The sequence below is a fragment of the Aulonocara stuartgranti genome, assembly GCF_965226115.1.
Source record: "Aulonocara stuartgranti genome assembly, chromosome: 15".
NCBI classification, from domain to species: domain Eukaryota; kingdom Metazoa; phylum Chordata; class Actinopteri; order Cichliformes; family Cichlidae; genus Aulonocara; species Aulonocara stuartgranti.
The window spans coordinates 556,816-584,407 of record NC_138951.1 but is presented as its reverse complement, the minus strand read 5'-3'; the positions used below and the strand labels follow the sequence as shown (position 1 = coordinate 584,407).

General features: G+C 44.9%; 2 protein-coding genes across 2 annotated transcripts in view; one reads left to right on the top strand and one right to left on the bottom strand.

Annotated features, from left to right (window-relative positions):
- Positions 1-1,602: 1,602 nt before the first annotated feature.
- On the bottom strand, positions 1,603-27,592 carry elp3 (elongator acetyltransferase complex subunit 3). Its single transcript, XM_082504348.1, has 15 exons — positions 27,430-27,592; positions 27,017-27,116; positions 26,112-26,250; positions 25,715-25,785; positions 25,428-25,491; positions 24,495-24,563; positions 23,819-23,973; positions 18,378-18,539; positions 17,934-18,060; positions 6,993-7,186; positions 5,957-6,047; positions 3,468-3,533; positions 3,152-3,379; positions 2,920-3,001; positions 1,603-2,448 (listed from the first exon to the last, which is right to left on the bottom strand). The coding sequence occupies exons 1-15, from the start codon at positions 27,449-27,451 to the stop codon at positions 2,357-2,359; spliced, it is 1,662 nt and encodes a 553-aa protein (XP_082360474.1). The 5' UTR covers positions 27,452-27,592; the 3' UTR covers positions 1,603-2,356.
- Positions 21,701-27,592, top strand: part of LOC309688546 (kinesin-like protein KIF13B) — a 40,781-nt gene continuing 34,889 nt past the window's right edge. The window contains exon 1 of the mRNA XM_082504331.1: positions 21,701-21,777. The gene's annotated coding sequence lies outside the window, so the exon portion shown is untranslated. The remainder of the gene's footprint in view (positions 21,778-27,592) is intronic.

The window sequence follows — 27,592 nt, the reverse complement described above, 5'->3', positions numbered from 1 at the left end:
GGTCGAATATTTGAGTCATTCTGACTGGAAACACTTGATGAATTTTGATGAGACTTTGTGGTTCGGCAGAGTGAGCTCAAGCTGGTTTCCAGTTCTCTGCTGAGATTTCGCTTTCTTCTCTCCTACAATGTGAACTCGTGAATGGGATGTAAATAGATTACCACATTGTGATTCAACTTCAATTCATTCACCAGTTCACGATCATATTCACCTCGGGGTAATGCATAATGCATAGACCCTGCAGAATGTGAGAGAGAACCTCAACAATTAGACAATTCACTGTGAGCAACTGTGGGGAGAAAGAACTCCCCTTTGATAGGAAGCAAGCTCTGATAAAGCTCAGGGAGCAGCAGGTGTCTACTGCGACTAGTTGGAGGGCGGAGGTGTATCTGGTGTGTGTTGGTGCATCATCATAACAGTGTTGGTCCCGATCCAGCCAATCAGACATGTTCGTTTTGTTTCTGTAACCATAACGTTGTTTTCTTTATTCATTTTCTTTTATATTATTCTTTTATCATTTACGATGCTCGTGTTGGTTTGCTTGTGATAATGTTTAAGTAGCAAAGTCTTGGCTAATGCTAACTGATGCTCAGACAACACGATGTTGATCCTGGACCAACGTGAAGGATCCTTTTTATAAACACGAGCGTTTGGTACTTAAACTTTTTTTTTTACATAACTCAGATTCAGAAATGAGAAAAAAAGTTTTGTATTAAAGTTAAATTCATGCCTCAGGTTCTCAGAGGACGTGATAACTTGGATCATACAGGACTCTTCATCGTTTAAATACAGCACCTGACTCTTCTGCGTCGGGAGCTCAGCTGAGACAAAACGTTTAAATATTTCCTCACTTCAAATCATATTTTCACTCTCAGTCTGAAAACAGGATTACCGGCCTGCTTCTGTCGTTATTTTTCCACTGCGAGAGTTTAAACAGCTTCACATCTGTTTACTTAAATTCGACTTTTGGGCCGGGCGTCTAAAACGGTTTGAAGCTCACCACAGCTCGATGCCTTTCTCATCTCTCACTGTGGTAATGTTAGTGGGCAGTTCTGTAACCTTCAGCCTGCTGCACCTCGGCTCGTGTCGCAGAGAAGATGAGACCCGACTCCGCACAGTGTGGCGGCGCGGGTGGGGGACGAGGAGTCCTTTCAGATTTCACAGCTGATAGAAGGAGTGAACAAGCGTGGAGAGAAAAGCCCGAGTGTGGCGTGTACCTCACTGCGTCAGGACTGCAACACACACAGCGCAGTCACGACACAGCGGCCGCATCCGTTCAGCTCCAGTCGCCCGTGCGGTCGAATCCTACACGAGGCAGAGGTCTCCATGTCAGCCCCCTTTATCGCTATGTTTGATGACAAACGCTTTCCTGTGACTGTGGTTTAAAACAGCAGCCAGGACAGGTACGAGATTTGACCGGAAAGGATTTGTCAAATGAGCTCTCGGCGCGGGTCTGCTACCAACCCCCGGCGATGAGGATCACATTATCAGAGGCTCTGATAGGATGTGACCTTTACCCCTGGAAGCTTTCCACCTTTCTGTCGTTTAGTTTTAACGCCTCAAAGGTCTCCCTGCAACAACAACTCAAAATCTCACAAGCAGTTACTGAAATATACTTTATTGTTCCAGAAAAAGACAAGAAGGCATGACAGAAAACACAAGAAACAGGATTAACTGAGACGCTTTTATGTAACGCTAATATTCAATTTCCTGCCCTACAAATCAAAACAACAGCTGCCCGGCGAGGACGCTTTCCACTGTTTGTTCATCCGCCGCCGTCCGTTAATGAACGCTCCCCTCGTAATGGGTTTCTATGTGATTGCAACATAAACATGATTAACTGGAACCGTGATGCAGGCGTCTCATTCCATCCCAGGCAAACGGTTATTTCACGGATACCCAGATATGCCGATTTTTCTCCGCTGCGCGCACGGATCATTGGAGTGGAATTAAAAATGCCTCGGCAGGTTGGCTCTTGTTCCACGTCAAAGTGAATCAGTGCTGCTTGTTGTGAAAGAGTCTGAGCGGTGCGACCGGGACCCGTGTTTACAGAAAAAGGGGGAGACTCGGAAATGCGCAACTTTAAATAAAAGGCGCCCATATGAGGACACTGTACGTTTAAAGAATCTTAATTTGAACTCAAAACACAAGGCTGGCTTCACCCTAGATAGCGTTCCCTAATTCCTTACATCCTCTCGTACGTCTCCTTATCTTTAAAAAACAGAAGAAATGGAGCAGCGGCGGCCTCTGTGTGCTCCAGATAAAACAAGCCGACCAGCACCGCCTCCGATACTGCAGAACACCATCACATTAATATTCGCGTCCCAGAGTGCTGTTTTGATAAATAAAGTCCGTTTCAGTCCGCTCCCGGCCGGTACAGGTCCTTCACCATATACGGTCCCTCCAGCTCGTAGCCCATCTTCCTGTAGTAGTTCCTTGTTCCTACACCTGCAGGATGAATCACAGCGTTCTCAGTGTCACAGGACCCAAACATTCACATCACCGGCTCCTGATAATCTCTCAGTCTGACACACGCAGTGACATTATTGGCTCGTCACAGATAAATCTGTGTTGTTCACGAGGCCTCAGCACACCGGGCGGGCCCCCTGTTTGATTTGGCAAAGTCTCATCCCGGGATCAAACCAGGGATCCTTCTGTTGTTAGGTGAATGTGTAAACCAGCACTTAAAAAAATAAGTAGTCAGTTATTACAGTGTACAATTCAGTCTCGGCCACATCTTCAAAAACACTTCTCTGCTCCTTCAGATTAAAAGCATCAAATTTCTGGTGAAGGGTAAAGATTTTTCCTCCTTTCACTGTGGTCTCCGTGGTTACAGTTACTAAAGATTGTCTACTTTTACAAACTAAAGTGTTTGTTTTTTCTGTGTCAGAACAGTTCACATCGTCTGCATCGACTCACCTGATATAACAGCCAGTTTGCAGGAGCCGTGCTCATCCCTGGCGATTCTTTCAGCCTCCTCCATCAGCATCATGCCAAACCCCTGCACACGCAACACAAATACAATTGGTTTGAAAACATTCAGAGCTTCTGAGGTTCGGCCGGTGTGGAGAAAAACTCGGAGAGGCTCGGAGCGAAACCGTCACGGGCATATCTGTTGTTGTGTGTGCATGTGTGTGAAAGTGTAAGCCACCTGATGCTGGAACTTGCTCGGGTCTCGGCTGCTCACAGGGACCACGCTGCCATACACGTGCAGCTCACGGACAATGGACACGCCTCCTTTGAGCTCCGGGCGGAAGGACTGTGGAGAGCAGCGGCGCAGCCGCAACAGACCGATCAGGATGTCCTGCTCAGGGTCTTCATAGGAGAGAAAGGTCTCCCAGCCGCTGTTGGCCACATAGTCTCTCCGTATCAGCTCCACCTGCACACAGACATCTGTGTTAGGGAGCATCAGGAAACCACAACGTCTCCTCGGCCCGTCTCACGCTGCGAGTGAGGGCGTCGGTTACCTGGTAAGGTCGGACTTTGTGGTGGATCTCTTGGATGCCTACTTCCCGGGTTCTGACGTCACGACACTGCAGGCGCACAAACCCACACACACACACACACACACACACACACACACACACACACACACAGAGACTAATTAGAAAGTCCAATCACCTCACAGCTGTTACAGCTCATCAGTATAATGCTCCTGCACATGCAGCTTATATATAAAATAGGGGTGGGGAAAAATCGATACTGTGTAGTATCGTGATATTTTGTATCGATGCAGGGACAGCAGAAATCGATATTTTGTTACAAAAAGGTTTTTGTGCTCTGACTTCAGAGCATGTTGATCCTTTTTCTGAGCAAGAACCCTGACATCCCTTCACTGTCCAAATGTGTTTAACTGTTTTTGGCAGCAATAAACATGACAGTTTACTTATTTTAATTTAAGACATGTTTTATTTTAATTACGTTTAAAACTTTTTTATTTAATGTAAAATTATATTTTGTTTTAATTTACTTTCAAATTCTTCAGTTGCTGAATGGGCTGCATAGTTTTCATAAATAGCTATAATTGTACCAGATGGTTGCATTCAGTTAAGCTGGACTAGACTGTAATACAAACCGTTCAGTTTGTCAACGATAAAACTGAAATGAGAGAAAGACTGAGTGCGAGACTTTGATATTAGATAAAATGAATATTGATAAAGTTTACCTTTATGGACAGAATCTGAATATCGCAAAATATTTTTAAAAATTGCAATAATATCGTATCGTGGGATGTATGGTGATTCCCACCTCTAATATAAAACAGACTTTTATCATCTCAGATTTCTCACAAGTTAAATGTGGCTCCACGTCTGGACCTGCAGTCTAACTGCACACAGTCACAAAACGATAGACAGGAAGTGTGACTGTGGGCTGCGGTGTTACCTGCTCCTATGCAGATCTAAGCCACGGCTCAAGCCACAGGTGAAACGTTTTCAGAAAGACGCAACACGTCAGCGAGCTGTTGCTGGAGGTGTTACCGTGTTAGACGGTCGTAAGTCACTGATGACAGTATGGAGCCCCATTAGGGATCTGGGGGTGTGGGGGGGCTCGACTGTTTATCTGTGTAAATGGTGATCAGCTGGTTAGCCGAGGCGTGTCCCTGCTGTAATGTGAGGAGCTCTGTCGGCGTGTGCAACACGAATTCAGACCACAGCAATGCCTAAGATCAAACTGGAGCCTCGTTGGCACCGGTCCCTCCTCTGCTCTCAGCAGCTGTCTAAGCACAGATAAAGGGCACTTGCTGTTACCACGGTAACCGCTGTGTCTCCAAATGAACCAGGCCTGAAATCTTACGGATTCGAACTTTAAAGCTTTCTGTTTCAAGGATGGCCAGCTGTGTCTTAAAGGGGACCATTTCTGCTCATTTCCAGCCTCAAAGTTTTATCCTTGGATTCTAGAGGAGCTCAGCGTTGCAGCGGCGAACACGACGCATCCCCGGGTCGAGGCCAGGAGGAGACTCGAGTCCAGTATCAGGAAGCACTGGCTCCAAGCCCGGGTAAAGGGGAGCTATCATCTTTCCTAAAATCAAATGTGCACGTCCATCTGCTACGGTGACCTCTCGGGAATAAGTACCTCACCTGTAGAGTCGCTGCGCGTGACTCCCAGCTCAAACTAATTCGTATTCATCCCGTCTGACACGAGTCGTTTGAGCTCCACCTCCTCACTCGAAGGCCACATTCATTCAGCTGTTCTGCCCTCGAGTGCTCACGGCGGTTTAAAGCCTGAACTACAGACTTCATCACAGCATTAGTTGTGTTTAAAACAGGGAAAGAGTTGAGGTAAACAAAGAGGAGCAGCTTTCTGCAAACCGGCTGGAAAAGTTTGCAGCGTCAACAAGAGAAGGAGGTCAAGTTTGAATAATTTGGCATCACAACATCAGCATAACAGCGCAGAGCTGCGTGTGAGATCGACGCAGCGTGATTCTGGTTCGTAGCCGTGTGTGGAGCTCAGCCAGACAGGCGTGAGGGTAGTTGGTGTTTTTGGGAAGAGCAACGCAGAGCTCTTTCTGTGGTGGCGTTTCAGCTCGGCTCTCGCTGTCTGATAACGGCTGCTTTTTAAATCCAGTCTCTTTAAACGACGCTCTGCAGCTGCTGACTCTCGCATGTGCAGCCCAGCCTGGTGTTTTCAGCTTGGCTGGGCTCGTACCCACGTTCTAATCTACTTTCCAGCATAAATTCAATAAATGCTGGAGGAGGTCGGCTGGGCGGGAGGGTACGCAATTCTGTGCTCCAGCAGTCCTCAGCTACACCTGTGTGGCGTTTTAATCTGTCATCTTACCCACAACAGCTACAGCGGGAAAATTATTCTCACAGTCAGCATTTGCACGTTGGCACTTGTCGCCACTCGAGTTCAACTGTTCTCCCCTTTTGTCGGATCAAATCCCAGCTGGAAAACACCGTTAGCTTCCTCCCTTAAAATAAGCTGACGCACAGCATGTCAGGCCTTATAGTCTCACCTCAGTGCCCATGTCCTTCATCCTGGCCAGTGCCAGCTCTCTCAGGTTGCCGTGCTCCACACCAGAGCTCACCAGCGGCATGGGGATGTCCCTGATGGGCGGATGATACAAGAAATGACTGAACAGCAGAGGCGCTCCACATCTTTGGTACAGTACTGCACTCGTGGTTTTCTACACTAACAGAATTTCTTTTTTATACAGAAGCAGCTCTGCTGTCATGCTTCACGCTCACATTCACACCTGAGGGAAATTTAGAGTCACCAGTTAACCTGACCCCGCCCAAACAAAAACACTTTGGGGTTCCTGTAGGAACCGTTCATCTCAGCTTCATCTCCACATTTTTATTCTTGCATTCCATTCCTGTAGCTTTGCATAAGTCACACCTCAAATTAATTCCTATTAGACGTATAAAGCATCTGCAGATTCTACTGTAATAATCGTCGCTGTGGTGGCTGTAAAAAGACAAATGAGTTTTTTATATTACATTTGGATTGTACTCAGTTATGGCCCAAAAAAGACATTTTGCACACACGAGGATATTTAATATATTTAAGGAATAAAATAAAATAATATAATAAAATACAATCCACTGAATATTTTGCAGTATTTTGATGTTTTTAGCACAAAGTTACCTGAAAAACTGGCCACCGTTCTTTTTCCCGGTGTGTGTGTGTGTGTGTGTGTGTGTGTGTGTGTGTGTGTGTGTGTGTGTGTGTGTGTGTGTGTGTGTGTGAGCCCCATATGTGAGTCACTTCCTCCACAAACCGCTGCCTCTGTGCATTTTTATTACATTCATTCAAACACATCGACCTGTTGGAAGCTGTACATGCATATTTATGAGTTTAGCATCTTTGTTCTATGAAATAACCTCAAACAGTTACTGACTGCATCTTTGAGGCTTTCTCCTGATAACAGAGTTTGTTAAACTTCATCACCCTACAGATGCAGCTCTGAAGCATGACCTGGCTTTAGCCATGTGCTGGAATTATTGAGAATCGTGCACGCAGCTCACGTACCATCAAGCGTATCCACTCACCTTTGCACTCGGTACACTCGGGTCCAGGGCGGCACCAGCGCCAGAATCCGAGCCACGAGATCCACCAGAGCGCTGGGCGTGTAGCTCTTGTACCGGCCGGTCTTCCACAGCTCGTACAGACCCGTGCCTCGGATGACCAGGGTGGGGTACAGTTTCAGTCCATCTGGCCTGAAAGCTGGATTTTCAAAAAACTCCTGGAACAAGCAGATTCATGTTGCACTTTAAACTCACCGCTTAACAGAGAACAATTCACATTTGCATCAAAGTTTTATTTCTGGAATGAAGCAGAGAGTTTGTTTGAGCTTCTTGAAACTGATGAAACGGGGTCAGAGAGAAAAGGAGGAGCTGACTTCATTTATGTGACTTTTCCACACGGGTCAAGAAAAACGGGCCTCTGCAGAGGCAACGAGATCGGCTAGAAGCAGCATCCACTGACACTCAGTTATTCAGTGGGAGGAAAGAAATGTCTGGGTCTGCGCAGTAAGAGGAGTCAGTGTGATTTCCAGTCATGCTCCTCCCCTCTGCGCACGCTATCATGATCAGGACCGTGAAAATCTGGAGTGGAGGCGCATTCTCCAAAATAGGCCGCATTATCGGTATCTCATAATCTCCCCCTCTCTCGTCACAGCTCATAATCACACGAGGACATGTCCCACACGGCCCTGCAGTGCAGCTGAAGGGAGGGAGGTGAGGGAGGAGGGGGAGCCGATCCGACAAATAACAACGCTTCGATACCAAAAGAAGGAGACCTGGGACTGGGGGCGGCGAGTATGCACCTGCTACTGGTTTGGACTGTAAATTCACAGCTTCTGTTGGTTGGTAGAGAAGAAACTCGTTAGGATGCCTCCCTGAGAACAGGAGCATCTGTACACAGGAGATAAGTGAGGGAGGAGCTCAGGCTGGGAGGAAGTTGTAATCGAATTTCTTTATCAGAACGAGCGTGAAGTGCAAAGTTCTCCTGTTGCTGCCCTTTGCAGATTTAAACTGGTCTGGGATGCTGCAGACAGCAGCGGGCCCATTATAATAGGCAGCAGCCACAGATAACAGGAAGCATGACTGATTTGCGTTTGCATTCATCTCGACCAAAGACAATGAGGAGCCCCCGCCTCCGAATGCTCGCAAACAGAGGACCTCAATCAAACTATTATTAGCAGCTGTCTGTAAACCAGTGATATACAGGGTGGGTCATTTATATGGATACCCCGCAATAACATGGGAATGGTTGGTGATATTAAAGTCCTGTTTGTGGCACATTAGTATATGTGAGGGGGCAAACTCCTCCAGATGGGTGGTGACCATGGTGGCCATGTAGAAGTCGGCCATTGTCTTTAGTTTTTTTCAATAGGAAGAGGGTCATGTGACACATCAAACTTATTGGTAATGTCACAAGAACAACAATGGTGTGCTTGGTTTCAACGTAACTTTATTCTGTCATGAGTTATTTACAAGTTTCTCTTTGTTCACAGCCATTGACATGTCGAAGAGGTTAACACATGAGGAGCGAAATTGTGTTGATATCTGGTGAACGCAGTAACCGGGTCATTGCAGCAGATTTCAATGCAAGACCCCCTACGAGACCACCCATCTCCCATGCTACAGTCAGCAGACTGCTTGCTAAGTTTGGTGAAACTGGTTCAGTGTTGGATTTGCCAAAATGTGGACGCAAGAAAACTGTCAGTAATGAAGAAACATCAGTGGCTGTCCTAGCTTCATTCAGCAAGAGCCCACAGCGTAGCACTCGCCGCATGTCACTGGAGAGTGGCATTAGTCCAACATCCCTTCGGCGGATATTAGCTACTCACAAATGGCACCCTTACAAACTCCAGCTGCTGCAGCATCTCAACGAGGATGACCCAGATCGGCACAGAATTTGCAGAATGGGCAAAACAAAAACTGGAACAGGACCCTCAGTTCACGCAGAAGATTTTGTTCAGTGATGAGGCAAACTTTTATGTGAATGGTGTTAACAAACAAAATCACCGCTATTGGCCTGACACTAACCCACAGTGGATGGATCCCTCCAAGACTGTTGGAACAACAAAAGTGATGGTTTGGTGTGGTATATGGGAACAACGACAGTGGGTCCATTCTTCATCAATGGAAACCTCAAGGCTGCTGGATATTTGAAATTGCTACATGATGATGTGTTTCCCTCTTTATGCACTGAAGCTGGCACGTTCCCTGAGTTTTTCCAGCAAGATGGTGCACCACCACATTATGGGTGCAGGTCCGAGCATTCCTAGATGATCAGTTTCCTGGAAAGTGGATTGGTCGTCGTGGGCCAGTTGAATGGTCCCCAAGGTCTCCCGATCTGACCCCCTTAGACTTTTATCTTTGGGGTCATCTAAAGGCAATTGTCTATGATGTGAAGATACGAGATGTGCAGCACCTGAAACTACGGATACTGGATGGCTGTGCTGGCATTTCTCCTGCGGTGTTGCTATCAGTGTGTGAAGAGTGGGAGAAGAGGGTTGCATTGACAATCCAACACAATGGGCAGCACATTGAACACATTTTATAAGTGGTCAGAAACTTGTAAATAACTCATGACAGAATAAAGTTACGTTGAAACCAAGCACACCATTGTTTTTCTTGTGACATTACCAATAAGTTTGATGTGTCACATGGTCCTCTTCCTATTGAAAAACAAAAGTTGTATCCAAGATGGCCGACTTCTACATGGCCACCATGGTCACCGCCCATCTGGAGGAGTTTGCTCCCTCACATATACAGGGAGTGCAGAATTATTAGGCAAATGAGTATTTTGTCCACATCATCCTCTTCATGCATGTTGTCTTATTCCAAGCTGTATAGGCTTGAAAGCCTACTACCAATTAAGCATATTAGGTGATGTGCATCTCTGTAATGAGAAGGGGTGTGGTCTAATGACATCAACACCCTATATCAGGTGTGCATAATTATTAGGCAACTTCCTTTCCTTTGGCAAAATGGGTCAAAAGAAGGACTTGACAGGCTCAGAAAAGTCAAAAACAGTGAGATATCTTGCAGAGGGATGCAGCAGTCTCAAAATTGCAAAGCTTCTGAAGCGTGATCATCGAACAATCAAGCGTTTCATTCAAAATAGTCAACAGGGTCACAAGAAGCGTGTGGAAAAACCAAGGCGCAAAATAACTGCCCATGAACTGAGAAAAGTCAAGCGTGCAGCTGCCAAGATGCCACTTGCCACCAGTTTGGCCATATTTCAGAGCTGCAACATCACTGGAGTGCCCAAAAGCACAAGGTGTGCAATACTCAGAGACATGGCCAAGGTAAGAAAGGCTGAAAGACGACCACCACTGAACAAGACACACAAGCTGAAACGTCAAGACTGGGCCAAGAAATATCTCAAGACTGGTTTTTCTAAGGTTTTATGGACTGATGAAATGAGAGTGAGTCTTGATGGGCCAGATGGATGGGCCCGTGGCTGGATTGGTAAAGGGCAGAGAGCTCCAGTCCCACTCAGACGCCAGCAAGGTGGAGGTGGAGTACTGGTTTGGGCTGGTATCATCAAAGATGAGCTTGTGGGGCCTTTTTGGGTTGAGGATGGAGTCAAGCTCAACTCCCAGTCCTACTGCCAGTTTCTGGAAGACACCTTCTTCAAGCAGTGGTACAGGAAGAAGTCTGCATCCTTCAAGAAAAACATGATTTTCATGCAGGACAATGCTCCATCACACGCGTCCAAGTACTCCACAGCGTGGCTGCAAGAAAGGGTATAAAAGAAGAAAAACTAATGACATGGCCTCCTTGTTCACCTGATCTGAACCCCATTGAGAACCTGTGGTCCATCATCAAATGTGAGATTTACAAGGAGGGAAAACAGTACACCTCTCTGAACAGTGTCTGGGAGGCTGTGGTTGCTGCTGCACGCAATGTTGATGGTGAACAGATCAAAACACTGACAGAATCCATGGATGGCAGGCTTTTGAGTGTCCTTGCAAAGAAAGGTGGCTATATTGGTCGCTGATTTGTTTTTGTTTTGTTTTTGAATGTCAGAAATGTATATTTGTGAATGTGGAGATGTTATATTGGTGTCACTGGTAAAAATAAATCATTGAAATGGGTATATATTTGTTTTTTTGTTAAGTTGCCTAATAATTATGCACAGTAATAGTCACCTGCACACACAGATATCCCCCTAAAATAGCTCAAACTAAAAACAAACTAAAAACTACTTCCACAAACATTCAGCTTTGATATTAATGAGTTTTTTGGGTTCATTGAGAACATGGTTGTTGTTCAGTAATAAAATTATTCCTCAAAAATACAACTTGCCTAATAATTCTGCACTCCCTGTACTAATGTGCCACAAACAGGACTTTAATATCACCAACCATTCACATGTTATTACGGTGGATGCATACAAACGGCCCACCCTGTAGAGTCAAACGTGAGGTCGATGGATAAAGCGTGGCCCCAGTTGGCTCGTGCATGACAAAAATGTGAGAGACCAACAAAATCATTCAGAAAACAATTGCTTTAAGTCGTTGGCATAAATCTGGTGCTTCAGTTTATTGAATTACAAGATGTTTTTAAAATCTTACAGAACTGCTAACAGCCACGTTAATATTTCTTTACATGAGTTTAGCAGACAGACAGCCGCTGATCACCGTCTGTCTGGTCACGTAGTGTCAAGAACCTGAACGAGCTCCCGGTGTTTAAACCCTCGAGGGGGTCGACCGCTTCCTATTTAAACACCTGGGACTGAAGAAGCCTCTTGAACGAGAGCTTTAACAACCTAACAAACTTAAAGAAGCCCACTCATCTTCTTTTCGAGCTCTGCATGATGTACAGTCTGTACTGATGTTGTGATTGATATGGAAACGTTTGCTCAGCCTTTTTGAAATGTTCTTCTGTTACTGGCACAAAATGTGGTGAAGACATAAAATAAGGACCTGCTATTACAAAGGAAGTACTCCACAGTGTGCTACTCCAGAGGTTATTAAGCAAACTAAAGTGAAACATCTTAATGCAAATCTAGGCACTCCTCTCTTCTCCATTTCCCCCACCTTTTCTGATCATTTCTTCTTCCCGTCCTTCAAACCGGCTGTTCCTGGATGCTCCGTCAGTAAGAGCTTTAGCTCGGATTTTTATGGAAAAGGATCCTGAAAAGCTTAGTTTGGATCCTGGAGTGAAAATTCATATTTTTTACGCTCCACTCACTGGCATGACGGGTGTCATGGAAGATTAGATATGATGAGGAGGAACAAAGGGGAGTCACACACAAGTTGTATAATGTAAGTGTCAGTGTGATAAAAGAGGCAGAGAGGAAGCCGGTGTGACTGCTGGAGGAGACGAGAGGAACGTTACAACTGGAGAGGAGAGAGAAGAAAAAGATCAAGTGAGAGACAACGGAGGAGAAAAGGAGACGCGAGAGAGAAAACACTCTGGGCTGTCTGGGAGAAACACAGACGACAGAGAGGACGAGCGACAGAGGAAATGCTGCAGGGAAGGAAACACAGATACAGCTTCCTGTCACAGTCCCGCCCTCCACGGTACAATGTGAGTCACATTCACGGGCACGACGGCTTCAGTGAACACACATGTACGTGAGATTTGCTTTGAAAGAAGTCCACAGCTGACGTGCACCAGACTGGAGACGCTCTCACGGCTGCACTCCTTCCTTATTCTGCTCAGAGAGAAGTCCTACTCTGCTCTCATGAGTCGCTCCGCTCACAGACACTTGCCATATAATTATGTTTGAAATAAAGTCCTCCCTGTATGAAGGTGAGGATTGTAGCATCTGCCAATGAACTCCTCACACCTTCACAATAAAAGCAGAACTTCTGTGAAGAAAAGTGGGACACATGTCCCCCAGCGAGATATCAGAGACCAAAACATGACTACTTCCAGTTATTGCTGCCAGAGCTGTTCTAGAATAGAATAGAATAGAATAGAATAGAATAGAATAAACCTTTATTATCCCACCGTTGAGAAATTTGGGTGTTACACAGCTGTTACAGAAGGGGGAATATAAACTATAGAAGGAAGACACAAAGTAGTCCTATACACACAACTGAAGTTCATATGTACAGAAATATGTACACGTGTGTGTGTGTGTGTGTGTGTGTGTTGGGGGAGTGATTCTGGTGAAACGTACAGTGAACAAAGAAGCCGATGAGCAGGACGTCCAGCCGTCTGACAGCTGCTGGTAAGAGTGACCTCCTTCCTGTAAAAGTCTGTTGAACGAGCCGCTCAGTGCTCACACAGGCTCATCAGGGGTGGGAGCTGCTCAGTGACTGGAGGCTACGTCCACACTGGCCCAGATAGATTTGAAAACGCTCCGCGTCCACACTAGCGTTTTCAGTCGTTTTCACAGAGTTGTGCGTCCACATTGAAACGGTCGAAAACGCTCACGTTCCAGTCCTGCGCATGCGTGAAACGCAAGAAGATTCGACCTGCCTCATTTCTGTCTGCTGTTTATTTGCTTTCCGGCTCTTTGAAACGTTGCAGCAAAATGTGGAGGAAAAGCACCGAGTTTTTAAATGGACTCACAATGAGGTGGAGTTGTTGCTGCGAGTAACACAGACTTAATGTGGTGTTTGCTGTACAGTGCAGCGAGGAATGCTCAGACCTCTACATCGGAGAGACCAAACAGCCACTTCACAAGCGCATGGCACAACACAGAAGAGCCACCTCCACAGGACAAGACTCAGCAGTCCATCTGCATCTAAAGGTCAAAGGTCACTCTTTGAGGATGCCAATGTTCACATTTTGGACAGAGAGGACAGATGGTTTGAAAGAGGAGTGAAAGAAGCATCTATGTCCACTGTGAGCGACCATCTTTGAACAGAGGCGGGGTTTACGACACCAACTCTCTGCCATCTATAATCCAGTTCTGAGATCCTTCCCAGACGCCTTAACGCCCACTCACATCCTGGGCCATCTGATCTCAGGACATCACATGATAAGGTGGGGCCAGGTTTCACAATGAGCTCACCCGAAACTCTGGCTGATTGGGACCCACGCCCAGTTTCCCACCTTGGCTCAGGCGATTAGAGGATCATCAGGGGGTCCTTTTGTCCCTCTGTGGGGGGAAACTCCCACTAGGTTTATATCTGGGACTCTCCACCATTTGACCTTAGAACTGAAGAAGCTTCTCGGACGAGAGGTGAAACGTCTTCAAGTAACTTAAAGAAGTCCAGACGCTTTTCTTTGCAAGCTCCTTTGACTACGATGACCTGGATGACTGAGAACCTTCACAGACAAGTTAGAAGGAAGTTAGCTCGCTAGTTTCCACCTAAACATTTCATACCATGTTCTGACTGAGAGATTTTTGAAACTAATTCAAACGTACAGCTCTGCTGTCACTTCCAACATAAATGAAGACAGAAAACTAAACAGCAGTGGCGTTTGCAGGGTTACTGAAGTTGGACTACCTGGTAGAGGTGGGAATCACCATACATCCCACGATACGATATTATTGCAATTTTTTAAATATTTTGCGATATTCAGATTCTGTCCATAAAGGTAAACGTTATCAATATTCATTTTATCTAATATCAAAGTCTCGCACTCAGTCTTTCTCTCATTTCAGTTTTATCGTTGACAAACTGAACGGTTTGTATTACAGTCTAGTCCAGCTTAACTGAATGCAACCATCTGGTACAATTACAGCTATTTATGAAAACTATGCAGCCCCTTCAGCAACTGAAGAATTTGAAAGTAAATTAAAACAAAATATAATTTTACATTAAATAAAAAAGTTTTAAACGTAATTAAAATAAAACATGTCTTAAATTAAAATAAGTAAACTGTCATGTTTATTGCTGCCAAAAACAGTTAAACACATTTGGACAGTGAAGGGATGTCAGGGTTCTTGCTCAGAAAAAGGATCAACATGCTCTGAAGTCAGAGCACAAAAACCTTTTTTTGTAACAAAATATCGATTTCTGCTGTCCCTGCATCGATACAAAATATCACGATACTACACAGTATCGATTTTTTCCCCACCCCTACCTGGTATATAATGTTGTGCTACGTGATTGCTAGCGACACAGCTATGTTAGCATAACATTAGCACAGTGAAGCTGGAGGATGAACGCCAACTTTTTTCCCACTGGATAAAAGTTAACGTGAGGGATTCTGGTGGTCAGGGACAAATGCAATCGCATAGCAGGATGCTGTACACGGACCAAACTTCAGTCAGGAGAACAACTGAGATTATTCATCCACAATACGAGGTTAGTCATTAATATACTGCAACAACATGAGAACAGAGCAGCTGCCAGAGAATTCAACATTAATGAATCAATGTTAGGGAAGTGGAGGAAGCGCAGTTTTTGGCTTTCCCCATATTTCAACAGTGCTTCATCTCTTTGCTGTGACTGTCGGCATATTTTGCAGACGATAATGGTTGTAGCCGCTGCGATGCTTTCGACCAAAACAGGCGCAGCTTGATGACATCATCAACATGCGCTATCGCTAGAGCGGTATAGTCAAAATCTCTATCGTTGGCCAAATTTATATCGTTTCTATCGTATATCGTTTATATCGCCCACCCCTACTGCACGTGGCTGGAAAGACAATAAAGCCACTGGACCTGTGAGAACCAAACAAACTGCCCACATCACGCTGTGCTGTTAGCCAAGGCTTCTACAAACTCTGACATTTTAAACTTAAGTATCTGAGATTAAAACATCTTTTTCAAACATGTCTTCACTTTGAGCTGAGTGTGAAAGCAGGTTACAGCTAATCTCAGAGCAACACGGCGGTTTGGGGTCTTTTCATCTCTGTATCAGATTCTCCTTCAAAGCGAGCCACGTATCAGACGCAGCAGCTTAAAAACGAAACACAAACACGGTTTAATTATCAGGTACGAGAGGGGAAATCAATATCACTGCTGGTTCTTACACAGCCACTGTCATATCACCTGCACCGATTAGTCATATCTGCTCTTTTCCTTCATTGCATTTTCATCACCTGATTTCAAAACAAGTGGAATGAGCTCAGAGCGCACGCAGCTTCAAACCGAGTCGTCATTTACGTCCTACAGTTTGGCGCTCTGGGAAGGCAGCCCGTCTGATTCTGCGCATTCAGCCATGTTTCCAATCACAGCAGCAAACTGAGCCCGTCGTTGAGTGGCATCTGACAAGACTTCCATCAACTGTGAGTGACTGTCGCCGTCTTCTCCGGGTCTATTTTGAGACGCTACACGTGGGACATATTTGGTACTATCGCACTGTGAGGTGACGCACGCTGCTGCCATGCAGAAGAGGGAAGGTCTGACTACTTATTCCACAAACAATAAACCTGATGATCGACCAATCATGCTATTTTTAGTCTGGAGCTTTTAATCATTTTGTTTCTCAAGAACATGTCGACACACTTCTGTCCGCTTACAACTTTTCTTATGAAGGAAATCCATAAAAATATCCAATCAGGGATTCGATCCTGGCCAACGCTGAGGTCCAAAATAATCAAGTGACCAGTGACTACTTTTTTGTTTAAAAAAAAGAAGACGAGGATCACAGAAGTAAAATTTAAAGCATAATGATTCAAAATTATGCAAATTACACAGGAAGTCGCCCCTCCCCCCTCTGCTCCTCAAGCACAAGGGTCACGTGCGGAGTGAAGCGGAAAAAAGTGCGAGAGAAAGAGGCTCGCGCATTCACTTCAAAGAGCCGGCTCTAAGAGGCGGTTCGTTCGCGACCGACACATCACTACGTGGCGGTCTGCAGCTGGACGCTCGTTAGCACGGGCAGAGAGCTCTCACTGTTCGGGCTGGAGCCGAACAAAAAACTCCCTGATAGCGACTGTGTTGAGTCTGTTCCTTCCCATCCCATGCAAGGACACCTGGGTTGGCTGGAGGACTGTTTACTTAGCCTGGCAGGGCGAAGGACACTGTCTCAGCTGAACTATGGACACGCACACACACACACACTTACACTGATAGGCACTCACTCATCCCCCCTCCCTTTCCAACGCCTTCGATGCTTGTTTCCTGCGAGGGAACACGGCGGGCTGTGTGCCGCGCTGGAATGGTAGCGCTGTGCAGGGCGGCTGCTGTGTTTGCTTCGGATTACTCCTCACCCCCCACCCACCCCTGTGGCTTGTCATGTCTTCACAAAGTTGTGCTGTGGACATTTATGTGCTTTTTGTGCAGAGGAGTTTTTTTTTGTTTCCTGTACTCATGCTGTCCTACTATGGAAGCACAGCATGAGTAGGGGTCTCTTTTTTTCCTCTTGTACTTTCCCACTGTAGTGTACATTTCAATGTTTTTTTCTCTAATGCTACCAATCTCCAACCTGTATCCCCATGTAATGTCTGTGCTATATGTGTAAGGTCGGGGGGGGTCCCATTTCACTGCAGGGCAACCTGCATGTGACGAATAAAGCTTTGATTGATTGATTGACTGATTAAAAGCTGCGTCTTTGAAACGTGTTGTTTGAGCAGGAAGGCACAACTTTTAATTTGAAGTTTGTGTCTCACTTTTTTGAGTTTCACCATCATTTGATGTTTCGTTAGTGAGTGTTTGCAGAGCGGTCGGCACCTTCCATCCAAACCGTGGCGATCTGCTGGTGACCAAAGCGGTCGAGAGGACACTTTTGGTGCAGCACCTTCTTATTCAGCCTGACAGCACCCAGCACAGCTGCTGACCTCCAGCAACCACCAACCAGCTGCTCGCTGAATGCACATTTTTCCTTAGCGACCAGAATTTTCCAGGGAGGCCACCAACGAGGCCTCAAAAGTAATGCGATTACTGTAAGGACTCACAACATTTCCTGTATATGCAGAAGACAGGGATTCACAGCACTGTACAAGCAAAAGGCTGCCATCATTTAACCTCCAAAACCAAGTCCACTCGCCCCGGTGGAAGCGGTTCCCTCTTATTGACAAAGTAATACCGATAACCTACCAACCCTCACTCGTTCCTCGTATCCGTTCTCACCTTCAGCTCAGATTAGCGGTAAAACTGCGCTAAAGAGAAAGAAAAAAGCTCACAATGAACTGCTCCACATCCCTCTCCATGCCCACGTTCGGCAGGTCTGGCATCATGTGGGCGACCACTTTGAAGCCGGCATCCTTTGCCAGGTGGAAAGACTCGCACACAGCTCGCACCGTGTGGCCTCTGCACAAACACACAAGCAGAGAGTAGCTGTTAAAGCCTGCAGGCTGCAACCCCATCAATAATAATAATAATAATGTATACTTTATTGATCCCCGTGGGGAAATTACTCTCTCTGCATTCGACCCATTCACTCAGTGAAGCAGTGGGCAGCCACTAAGCAGCGCCCGGGGAGCAGTGTGTAGGGACGGTACCTCGCTCAGGGGTACCTCAGGGTAGCCGTTCAGTGGATTCGAACCCCTGACCTTCCGATCATGGGGCCGCCACTCCACCTACTGAGCCATCCCCGCCCTGCTGTCACATGACTTCTACCCACGGACCTGTTGGTGTCGCGGGCCACGTCTTCATAGACGCTCTGGACTCCTATCTCCAGCCGGGTGCATCCGTAGCCCAGCATGTCGCTGAGGTGCCGCTTCAGGCAGTAGTCGGGCCGCGTCTCGATAGTGATCCCCACGCATTTGGTATTACTGCGCTCCGAGTACCTGCAGGAGAAAAACATTCCCAGTTACTTGTGCTGATGTCGTTTCTGCTCATTGGGTGTTTTTAAAATATCGCTTTCATGTCTGTGTGATAATGTCTTTTTAATTTCACTATTTAGTCTCACAGAGTCTAAATGTTTGAGTTGCTCCATATGAAGGAAACATATTACTGGGACCATTTAGCAACATCAATTTACAGGCTGCGAGTTTGCTCGGCTCATTATCCCGACAGTTAACACTAACCTCACATTAAAGACACACTGATTAATCCAATAAAGAAAATGCATGACAGGGGGAAATGCTAAATGAGACATTAACAAGTGTTTTGTTTGCAAGTCACTGACACTTTACTGGGTATGATCTGGATCTACTTATTAAGAGATGTGTTTGTCCTGCTGGATTCAAGCCTTTTCTTTGAAGCTGTCTCTAACACCATTTCAAATGGATTCAACAAATACATCTGCCAACTTCTGACATAATTACAATACATTTTGAGGCTCTCTGGGTTATAAGAGGCAGGAGACGCGGGAGCAGTGCATGAGTCAGAGCAGCCATTGGCCGGGTAACATCTCAAATGAAGCTTGTGGTTCGTCCAGATAAAAATCTGCTTTATTACAAACAATCCCAGCTTATAAACTTGGATTCAGATCTCTCTGCAACTCTGCCAAAGTCCGTGAGTCTAATCTTTCTGCAAAGACAAACACTTTCAGTGAAATCTAAACTGTCCTGCTGAGACTTCTTCCATTTCAAATCTGACTGAACCTGATAGCATCTTGTTCATATTAAGTGAAGTCTGTCAACAGTCTTGGCATCAAACAAAAATCACACACTTGATAAAGAAAAGCAGAAACTTTAGAAAGTCCCGACTGGCTCGTCCCTTTAAACAATTTGTCTCTGAATCACATATTCAATCAGACCCTTTGTTCGAATTCTTTATAATCTCTATTTCTTTATGATTTTCAGTGCTCGAGTCGCCCCTCATTTCTTTCTGAGGTGCAGTGATTTATTGAAATCATGAAAGTACAGGACATGAGGCAGAAACAGTTTGCACAAGTTTAATGATCTTCAAAGTGAATATTTGGTACGACCACCTTTAGTCCGCTCTGCACTCTGCATCTTTTCCATGTCAGTAATATTTGGAACAACGTGCAGTATGATCATAAAAGCTAACCCATTAAATATTAACAGTAGGCCACACTGCTCACTAAGTGTCCCTGCATGCCACGTGACACAGGCTGACTAATAAAGCAATAAACAACAAGGACGCCTGAGATGGAGAACAGAGCAACATGTGACGCAGCGCGGTCACTCGTCTTCTACAAATCTCGAGACAGAAACAACATCGAGTCCAGTGATGCTTCCAGACTTATCTGAGTGACTGATCGAAATCACACACACAGACACACACACACACACACACACACACACACACACACAGACACACACACACCTCTTCTCGTGACACTGGCCAGGTGTCATTCTCTCCGCTCCAGCTGCTCTGATGACGATTAGCTGCCTTCACACCGGCTCATATTCCTTCAGACTGTATCTGCTGGCAATAAACGTCCATCTTTTACAGTCTGCTGGCTGATTTACACCAATTACAAGAGTTTATGCTCCAGAGAGAATGATCAGATTGTGTGAGATGAATCAATAAAAAGTCTATTATCTCGGGCGATTATCTCGAGGTATCTCACTGCTGCGATCTGATCAGGAGCAGAGTGAGAAGCAGAGACATCAAATGCACACGACTTTTTTCAAACACACACACACACACACACACACACACACAAACACACACACACACAGAGATAAGGGCAGCAAAACCGAGTGTTTCCTGCAGACGCAGCCACTGCAATTACCGTAATCCTAGCATCTTAACAAAGCATGCTGTTAGAAGTGCAGGGAGGATTCAGGCACACTTTCACACACTTCCCGCAAACACACTCGTGTACACACACGGGACATACATCAGAAGAGACACGCAATCGCACAAACTAGCCTCTCGGGCCTAATCGGACTTTAGGAAAGCAAATAGCTCCTGCACACAAACAGGCTGATGCGGCTGGCCGCAGACAAACCCATTATTTGGTCCAATCGTCTCTATAAACCTGACTCTGAATCTTCTCCAATCATCTTGGTGTTTCTACTCATCCACACTGAGCAGCTGCGGGACAATTTCATTCAAAACTGGCCACAAGTGGCCGAGTGAGAAATCGATGGGAGTAAAAGCAGAGGACTCGTCAGAGTGACCTCGATTATTCCTTTCACCCGAATCCTGAATGAACTCATTCAACAGTTTAATGTGTGGATTCCTCATCAACGTCTTTTTACTTCTTTCAGGAAGTCTGGTGGTGACTGAACTAAAGCAGAGTGGAATCAGGCACGCTACTTTATTACTGCATGGCACAAGCAGGGGATGCTGGGAGTCCCAGTATTACACTCATGCTGCACTGGCTTCATTTTTATTTTTCAGCTGATTATATAAACATGTAATGAAGGTTAACACGTTTGGTGACACACAAACAGCGATTCCCAAAGAATCACCAGCATGGTGTGCAGCACAGCCTCTGAGGAAACAGACCTGATGATGTACAGCAGCAGTCACAGGTTTGGACACACCTTCTCATTTAATGGTTTTACTACTTCCTACCAAGGTTATTGTCGTTAACGAAAACTAGAAGTGAAAAACATTTTCATTAACGGAAATAAAAAATAAAAATAAAAACAAAAAAAGGAAAACTAACTAAAACAGTAATGAGTGTTCACAAAACTAACTAAAATTAACTGAATTTATAGCAAAAATGTGTTTAGTTTTCATTGATGTGTGCGTGTCAAGGGTGAAAATGAAGTTTAGTTTCCAGGTTTTTGCTTGCTGTGTCTCATTATGCCAGCAGGTGGCAGCACGTTAGTCGAGTCGTCTGTGTTGCTGCTCCGTCCACGCGCAGAATCATGTCAGGAGAAAGCGCCAGAGTCCAATTTGGGATTACTTTGAATATGACTGTTTTGGATAAAGCAAGTGTCTTGTAGTGGAAAGAGACAAATTATGAGGAACATTTCTAAAGGGAAAAAAATCCCACAAACCTTAAAGTGCACTTGAAAAGCTCACACTAGAAGGCTAACCTAGCTTACCTTGAGAAGGGAACACACTCAACCCTCATCCCCAGAAACAGAAGCTAACCCCAGGCAAGGCAGCGTGATGCATCCCGAGACAACAGGACGGGGACATCTACATAACTGTGTGAGTCAATTGCCTTCAAAGAGTTTATCAATTCACTTGAACCAAAATTACGAACACCCGGTGCTGCAAGAGTTAATAGTCTCATTGGGGCCAAGATATACATTTTATAGTTGCCTGGTATCAGTGGTTGTTCATCTGCCTTTATTTATTTAAAGAACCCATAGGTGGGAATGTGAGTTGTCTGTCTCTGCGTGTTCGCCCTGCGACAGACAGGCGACCTGTGCAGGGTCTGGTAGCTGGAATAGCAACATACCCAAGGATGAGCAGAAGAGCATGACTGATGTGATGAAACTGGGATTTTGTTGCACTTAATTATTGCAAACAACTAAAACTATAACTGAAACGAATCAAAACTAAACTGAAACTAAGGATTTTCACCAAACAATTGGTAAAAACTAATTAAAACTGGTATAAAATTGAAAATCTGAAGTCAAAACTAAATAAAAATAAAAACTAATGAAAATTGTAAAACTATTAAAACCCTGCTTCCTACATTGTACAAACTGAAGACATCAAATATATGAAACCAGATCTTTGGAGGCAAATAAAAAAAAAAAGGTTAAATAACTCTAAATATGTTTTATCTTTCATATTCCTCTAAGCTGCCGCCCTTTGCTTGTTTTGGCAGGGCTGCAAACCTGAGATGGTTTCACAGGTGTGCCTGTCAGGGATCATTTGTGGAGTTTCTTGCTAAAACCTTGAATGTGTGCAGTCACAAAAACCATTAAGTGCTACGACCAAACTGGCTCACATGTTTATGGAAAGGAAGCCCAAGAGTCCCTCTGCCGCTGAGGATAAATTCATCCGAGTCACCAGCCTCAGAAAGCGCAGCTCAGATCAGATAGATGCCACACAGAGCTCCGGCAGCAGACACATCTCTACATGTTCAGAGGAGACTGTGTGAATCAGGCCTTTATGGTCAAACAGCTGCTACGAAACCACGACTAAGGAAAAGCATTTCATGAAGCTCATCGAAGAGCAGTAATCACAGCAAAGGGGGCTGTTTTAAAGAATCTAAAATATAAAACATGTTTTGGGTTATTTCACACTTTTTTGTTTCAATCGAGAGAATCTACAAAGTAAATAATCATGAAAATAAAGAAAAACCATTAAATGAAAATCTGTGTCCACACTTTGGTCAGAAGAGAGAGCTGCGTCTGGGCAATCAGCCGATCCACCTACTGTTGCCTCAACATAAATGGTCTCAGCGGAAGAGACCGTCTCTTCTCTCCCGCCATCTCTCAGGGTTACAGTACAGTAGCCCTGAGAGAGACACAGGAAACGGGGAGAAAAGGCCGAGGTGCGCCACATGACACAAGGCACTAAAAAAACTGGCTTATCGAGTAATAATCCAAATGTAAAAGTTACGTTTCAGATCACCACCAAAATATACAGAAGAGGTCAAACAAAACAACGGGTGACAGAAAATCTGTTAGAAGATTGCAGGTAAGACTCAGGTAATAGTTTGATGTTAACATGCAAATGGACAGTCAGAGTAAAATGAGATGATCAGAAGGCGAGAAGAGCTCAGTGAGTTCAGGGAAATACTGAAAATGGTGAAGTAGCTCCCTCTTGTGGTTACAACCTTTACACATTTTCTGAAAATCCGATGGTAAAAACACTGCAGCTGAGACCAGAGGCTGCAGGGGCGAGTGGCCGTCAGGGAAACGTGCAAACAGGCCCTGCTGCCTACAGGAAAAACCTCTGTCTAATAATCACTGCAGGAATCGACACATCCCAAAGACGTCAGCCGCTTCACAATCTCTGCATCACTCGCTGCGAGCTTTTTGAAACCAGCATGAAATCCAACCTTTAACTCCGACATTATGTCATTGGAGATGTTCTCACGTGCCTTTTCACACAAAAGCAGGCATTTACTAGCATGGAAGGGTCCAAACATGCTACCGTTGTTATTCTCAGTAGTTCTAGCATACGTGACCGTTTTAACATCCTTGTTATCAAGAGAGATCCTACTATGTGTTCTGCTCTTATTGTGAGACACAGACCCCTGCCAGGCTCAACGCTGGAGTTCATTAAATACCTGACAGCCTCAGCCACGTTGTTAGAGGTGTGTCCTGACAGGGCGTCGTGAAGGTTTCTGATGAAGTAGTCTCTGTAGTCCTCAGGCAGAGCCATGAAGGTCCCGCCCATCACGATGAACTCCACTTTGTCGACGCTGTGGCCCAGCTGCTTCAGCTGCAAATCACACCCGAGGGTTGGGTACCATTAAAGCAATGGACTTATCTGCATCTTCAGCTAAGTGCAGCAATGCACCATTATTCAGCAGAACGATCATTTTGTTCCCTCAAAAAATTAACTGTAATTAAACTTTAAACAGCTAGTGCACATAAACCGGACCCCCCACAGGCAAAGCTCCATGGAAAAAACAAAAACTGTGTCCAGTTTAAAAAAAGATCCACATGAACTGTTCCAATGACTGACTTTGCTCTGCTGCGAAGCACTAATGGGCCCATAAATTTAAATAATGGCATAATTAGGGTCAGTGAAAGCCTCGACACTCATTACAGCACCTAAATATATTATCACCGGCTGATTTGTGGAAATGGCTCATCTAGAGACCACATAAAGAGACACACTTCAATCGAAACACCTGATTAAGGTGCTTCCTGCTTCTGTAATTTCAGGAAAAGCCAAAATAACACGAATAATCAAAACAATGTCAATTTTTAAAAAGTACACCGTAGAAAATCACCGACCTGCTCCACTCGATGTCTGGTCTGCAGGTAGGGGTCGTAACGAGCTCGGATGGCTCTCATGGAAGTCGGCTGTCAGAAAGAAGGGGAGAAGCAGGAAGGACGTTTAACGTTTGCTTACATACAAAAGACAGACATGTGTTCCACAGGGTTCTGTGCTAAGAACCTTACAAACCCGTTTTATGGGTTAAATTAAAAAACATGGCTCAAAGTATCAATGCACAAAATATACAAACTTGATGTATGTGGATGGCATCACTGTGGCCTCCAGTAACACTGTGAGGAACCTGGGAGTCATTTCTGAACAGAGCGTGTCCATTGAGCTGAATGTTAAACCGTTTCGGAGGAATGCTCTTGTTCACCTGCACAATATCTCTGCAAACATCCTGCCTCATGCTGAAGGACCACTTCATGTAACTGTTACTTCTAGGCTGAATTACTGTAGTTATTATAACGGATTTATACCTCTGGGTTCTTCACTGTAGGGAAGTCACAAACAAAGACAATTCTCAAACACGACATCATAACGTGATGTGAACTTCCCTAGAAATGTAGCTACACGTGTGTGTCGAGGCACATGCGTATAAATGCTGGTCTCTACACAAACACAGCGAGAGCACTGCCACGATTCGATTTTGTCCGTAGCTTTTCTAAACCGGCTCCAGGATAAATCCAGAATTCATTTTTAAGTCTTTGTCCTCACAAAGTCCTGGATGATCAGGCAGTAAAGACCTCGCAATAACATTTTATTCTGACGAGCACGTTGCTCTCTGACTGCTTATTTGTGGATTTGAGAGTTTCTGAAAGTAGAATGGGACGCAGAGGCTGCTGTGGAAACAGCTCCCAGTTTGGGTTGTGGAGACAACTTATTTACTTTATCAGGCTTCAAACCTTCCGAGCAGGCATACACAGTAGATGAAAATCAAGGTGCTTCACCTCGTAGCCAGTGTAAGACTGTGTGGAGTACTCAAAGTCAGAGTCCGGTCCCCCGGGACAGTAGCTGCCAGAGTGAAAACAAAAAACTGATTATTAATAAACTCCTGTCAGCACTTCAAGCTCAAACATGTCAAAGCTTTTACATCTACCTGGCTTTAGGGTTTGTTCTGTGTACCACAGTATGACCACTAAATATACTTACACAGCACTGATACTGCTCATGCTGAAGCAGCTCAAAGATGAAATATGTCCTCACAGATTTTCTCTCATCAAAAAGCAAAACTTACACACAGATGTTGCCTGTAAAGCTGATGTGAGGACATCGATGAGGTTTACACATCACAGCTACGACTGCAATCTGCAGTAAAAACACAAGTTATTAAATCTGCTCCCATTTTGGGGGTTAGGTATTGTGAGAGATACAATTTCCATATAGTCTGAACGTTCATGCATTTCCAATCTTCACTGTCCATCTAAAGCTGAGCTGAAGGATTAAACCCCATCAGTGTTGTATGCTGTACTCATCCTATACCAGACATAAACACACACACATCTGCTAACATGTGACTCCAAACTATTACTCAACAAGCCACTTAGTGCATTTTATTTCAGCCTTACTGAACCTTAACCTGAAATATCAGACTGCAGGACAGAGACATGGACGGCAGAATAAACACAACGTACCCCGCTGGCAGTGCGGATAGGTTTGGCCTTTAGTTTGGGCACCAGCGCTCGACGGTACTGCGGTGGAACAGCTGCGATGATATCCACCAGTCGGGGCTGAGCTTCAAGTCCATATTTAGCTGAGGCCTGAGTCTTAACTCTGTTTGAAAACACAAAATGCAACTCGCTTAAAACTCACCTAGAACTGAAAATTGTACAAAAAACTAATTAAAATTGTTCTTTAATGCAAACTTATTTTGGTTTTATGGCACAAAAAGCTTTTTAAAAAAGTTGGAATAGGCGCATGTTTCCCACTGAGGAGATCAACGGCTCTGGTGTTGACAGGAAGAGGTTTCTCGTTGTTCCTCGATGTGTTTCAGCTGCTCCTTTGTCATATTAATTATTCAATAATGTGCTAATGTCTTTTGCACATTGTGGTCTAGCGTTGTCTTGCTTGACATCTGGATGACAGCATTGATTCCTTCAAAACCTCCATAAATCGTTGGAGGTTTTGGAGCCCCTCAATGCATTGAGGGGCTCTTCACAGATGTACAAGTCACCCATGCCAAGTGCACTAAGGCACACACACCAGATGTTTGGTTGTGAAGTTTGCATGAATAACAACAACATCATTGGCCCAGACTACAGGACTGCAGCACTTAGATGACCACAGGCCCAGAGAAAGACCCACGTCTTAAACATAGGAGGGGGGGGGAGATCTACCATCTATACTAGATTCTTAATTATTGTAATATGCAGCCTATGTAATCTACACAGTAATCACATGACTGTTTCCTGCAGCTGATACCAATTTCTAATCTTTTGTGACATGGAGGGTAGACAGTTAGTGGGACCAGTTCATTGCTGTTTTGGTTACAGACTATTGTTGCACACGCTGTATGTCTACTGTATCGTTGATTACTTACTTGTTAAGATTGATGTCTTTTCCCTTCTCGTGGGCTTCAACCAGCTGCTTGATGACATCGGCAATGGTCATCATCATCAGCTCGGCTCGGCTCAGGTCACCTGACCAAGAGCAGCATAGTGAGATTACTGTCATTACAGTGAGAAGATTTATTCGCAGGTTATTTAAACAGCTTTATAATGTGCAGGAGTCCAAATTGTCGAATGCAGCTTTACGGAGTGAATCACAGTCCAATATGCGGTGTAACGGATCTCTATGAAAACGAGAAAAGTTGCTGAACTCTTCTCTGCCGAGTTATGCAGCTTCTGTCATCATCTTATGGGACCTGCCGTTAGCATTAGCTTTAAGCTACAATCACCCTCAGCACTTTAGAAAGCAGTTTGCGATGTTTTAAACGCTTTGCCACACACTCACTCTTTTTCTTTGGCTTCCCCATTTCCTTCGTTAGTCACCTAGTCCAATTATTTACGAAAGGAGGTCTGTTAAAAGTGCTTCATCTGTCTTTAAAGCCCGACAGCACTCTGGGGTAACAGTAAACAACTCCACGTTGCGACCGAACACGGCACCTGTCGTGCGG

What these genes read in the sequence shown, in the direction of transcription:
- elp3 (XM_082504348.1), bottom strand. Translation starts at nt 27,451, where the DNA reads ATGGGGAAGCCAAAGAAAAAGA. An exon ending in CGAGTGTACCGAGTGCAAAG is followed by an intron (nt 6,048 to 6,992) that starts GTGAGTGGATAC and finishes TCCGCCCATCAG; the next exon opens with GGACATCCCCATGCCGCTGG. An exon ending in ACAAAGTCCGACCTTACCAG is followed by an intron (nt 3,380 to 3,467) that starts GTAACCGACGCC and finishes GTCTGTGTGCAG; the next exon opens with GTGGAGCTGATACGGAGAGA.